Below are 2384 nucleotides of genomic sequence, written 5' to 3'. Positions count from 1 at the left end.
TATTTTATGTAATGAACTGTGAAGTACTTTGAGCAACTTAACAGTTTTACATTAGGCTGTATGATTAAATTTGATAAGACAACACATTTGTTCATAAGGGCTTAAAGCAATAGCATTGCAAAATGATGCAGATAGTTATGAAACAGATGTTTAGATAAGATCTTAGTTCCATTGCATCAGCTTCATTTTTTTTTATTTTTTTTTTTGGTGCTGCTATTTTTACTGAAGTACTAGAAAACCTCATGCCCATTAACCATGTTGTTTTTGTCTGTCTGTACATTGTTTAAGCAGCAGCCGCACCAAAAGACGCAGCATGGATCAGTCTAATTCCACTGTAACCATGCCTAACATCTCATCTTTACCTGAACTTCACCCCTCCAAGGATTCCATTCGTCTTGCTTCTGCAGTGATGTTATCCCTCTTCTTCAGCGTGGGAGTTCCTGGAAACATTGCTGTCATCATTCTGAAACCTAACTGGGAGCACCTGTCCGGTCTGAGCCAGAGTTTGATGCTGAATCTGGCTGTGTCTGACCTGCTGGGTCTGCTGACCCTTCCACTATGGATTGACATTCTACTCTATGGTTGGAAATTCAGCTCAGTGTCCTGTAAGCTTCTTGCTTATGGTGTGTACTGCAGCACCTATGGCAGTCAGCTGACTGTGACTTTGTTAAGCGTTCAGCGTTACCTTTTGGTGGTTCACCAGCATAAGTTCACACAGGTACCAAAAAGACTGCTGCTGGTTCTGCTCTGGCTGGTTGCTTGTATCATGTGTATTCCTTACTTTTTGGTTCAGGAGTTGGTATCAAAACAAGAGTGGACAGACTGCCGACCTCGGTATTCTTCTGATGCCCAGTGTGCGGCTGTGCTGGTGACAGAGACCACTGCGGGAATGATTTCCGTTTTTATTGTGGTGTTTTCATACATTCACGTCTGTAGGAAGGTTAAACAGTCAAGCTTTTTCAACAATCCTCAGACAACTCGGCTGATTACCAGCATCATTGTGAGTTTTCTTGTTCTTTGGACTCCATATTTTACCATAAATGTGCTGGAGATCGCAGCTATTTATCTCGGAAATACAGACCTTGAGAATTTTTTTAAAGAGACATGGAACATTGTCACAGCAGTAACATATGTTAACAAATGTCTGAACCCCCTCCTGTATGCCTTTACTTCTAGAAAATTCTGCAAAGTTTGTATAAAGCAGGAACCAATACAGCTGAATCAAAGAGTGCCAGATACTGCTACAACTACAGAACTGCCATAATGACAAGAGTTCTTTAAGAATAAATCAATGGTATCATGTTAAAGTCATTTGTGTTCCAATAAGCTGTAGAAGACTGGGTTTAATAATAAACTGTTAGGCAACACTTCGGTCTAAATAAGGTGTATGTTATTCCAACTCGAGCCTTCGACGTGGTTTCCTGACAATCAAGAAAAGACTGACAAGAATTTAAAAACTAAACTGATTTTTCTATGGAGGAGTTTACCTGAAGCAAATGTTCTTCTGTGATTTAGAAATATCAGCATTCTACTTTTGCTTTCAGAAATGAGCCCTAACAAAATTTACATTTAAAAAAATTATATTTTGATGAATGAAATCATGTTCATTCTGTTCATCCAATGAGCATCAGTAAATAAATGAACTTGTTTCGGCTTCGGCCAGTTCGGTCTCTTTTGATTTTTTTTTATTTATGTTTTTTTTCTTTTTTGCATGCAATTTTTCATATTACATATTGTTTTCATGTTGTATATGTATTTGTTTCTGCAACAAGCAAGCAGTGTGTCTATACATCCAACTTTGTTATCCATTTGATCTGATATTTTAATCAGTACAACCAGTTCTGTCACATAACTTTTCAACACACGCACGTTTTGTCACTTCTCTGTTTGGCTGCTTAATTTATCTTTTCACTGATTGTGTGGCCTGAGGCCATTTGTTTTGCACAACACTGTGCAGCTACAGGTTGATGATTTCTTGGCCCTGTTATGTAGTTCCCCCCACCCCTGAGACTGGCTGGCCTCTCCTGACCCCTCCCAGTGGAGATCCCTCTGCATCCTGGTTGGACTGTTCATCTGCTCCTCCAACCGTAGAAGAGGCTTGTTTAAGTCCAGCTTTCCTGTCAATAGTAGTGATATGCAAATGAATCAATAAATAATTTTTGAACCACTTCATCATGTGTTGAAAATGAATTGATTCAATTAATGCTTCATTTCAGTGACGTTCACAGAAGTGGCAAAATAATAGACAGCAAAACAATGAGTCATTAATTGTGCAATGAATGAATTTGGCGTTTGTGAGAATCAAGTAATTATTTGTAAATATTGATTTTTCATTTGATTCTACAAATATATGTAGTTATACATGTAGGGGTTACAGAGAATGT

At 38.3% G+C, this 2384-nt stretch overlaps 1 protein-coding gene across 1 annotated transcript; it reads left to right on the top strand.

Annotated features, from left to right (window-relative positions):
- Window positions 1-313: 313 nt before the first annotated feature.
- Window positions 314-1264, top strand: LOC119417874 (C-C chemokine receptor type 8-like). The gene is made up of 2 exons (XM_037685126.1): window positions 314-1000; window positions 1205-1264. Exons 1-2 carry the CDS (start codon window positions 314-316, stop codon window positions 1262-1264), a joined length of 747 nt encoding a protein of 248 aa, XP_037541054.1.
- The last annotated feature ends 1120 nt before the right edge of the window (window positions 1265-2384 follow it).

The sequence above is a fragment of the Nematolebias whitei genome, chromosome 12, assembly GCF_014905685.2.
Source record: "Nematolebias whitei isolate Nwh7 chromosome 12, NemWhi1, whole genome shotgun sequence".
NCBI lineage: Eukaryota > Metazoa > Chordata > Actinopteri > Cyprinodontiformes > Rivulidae > Nematolebias > Nematolebias whitei.
This window is presented reverse-complemented; position numbering and strand designations above follow the sequence as displayed.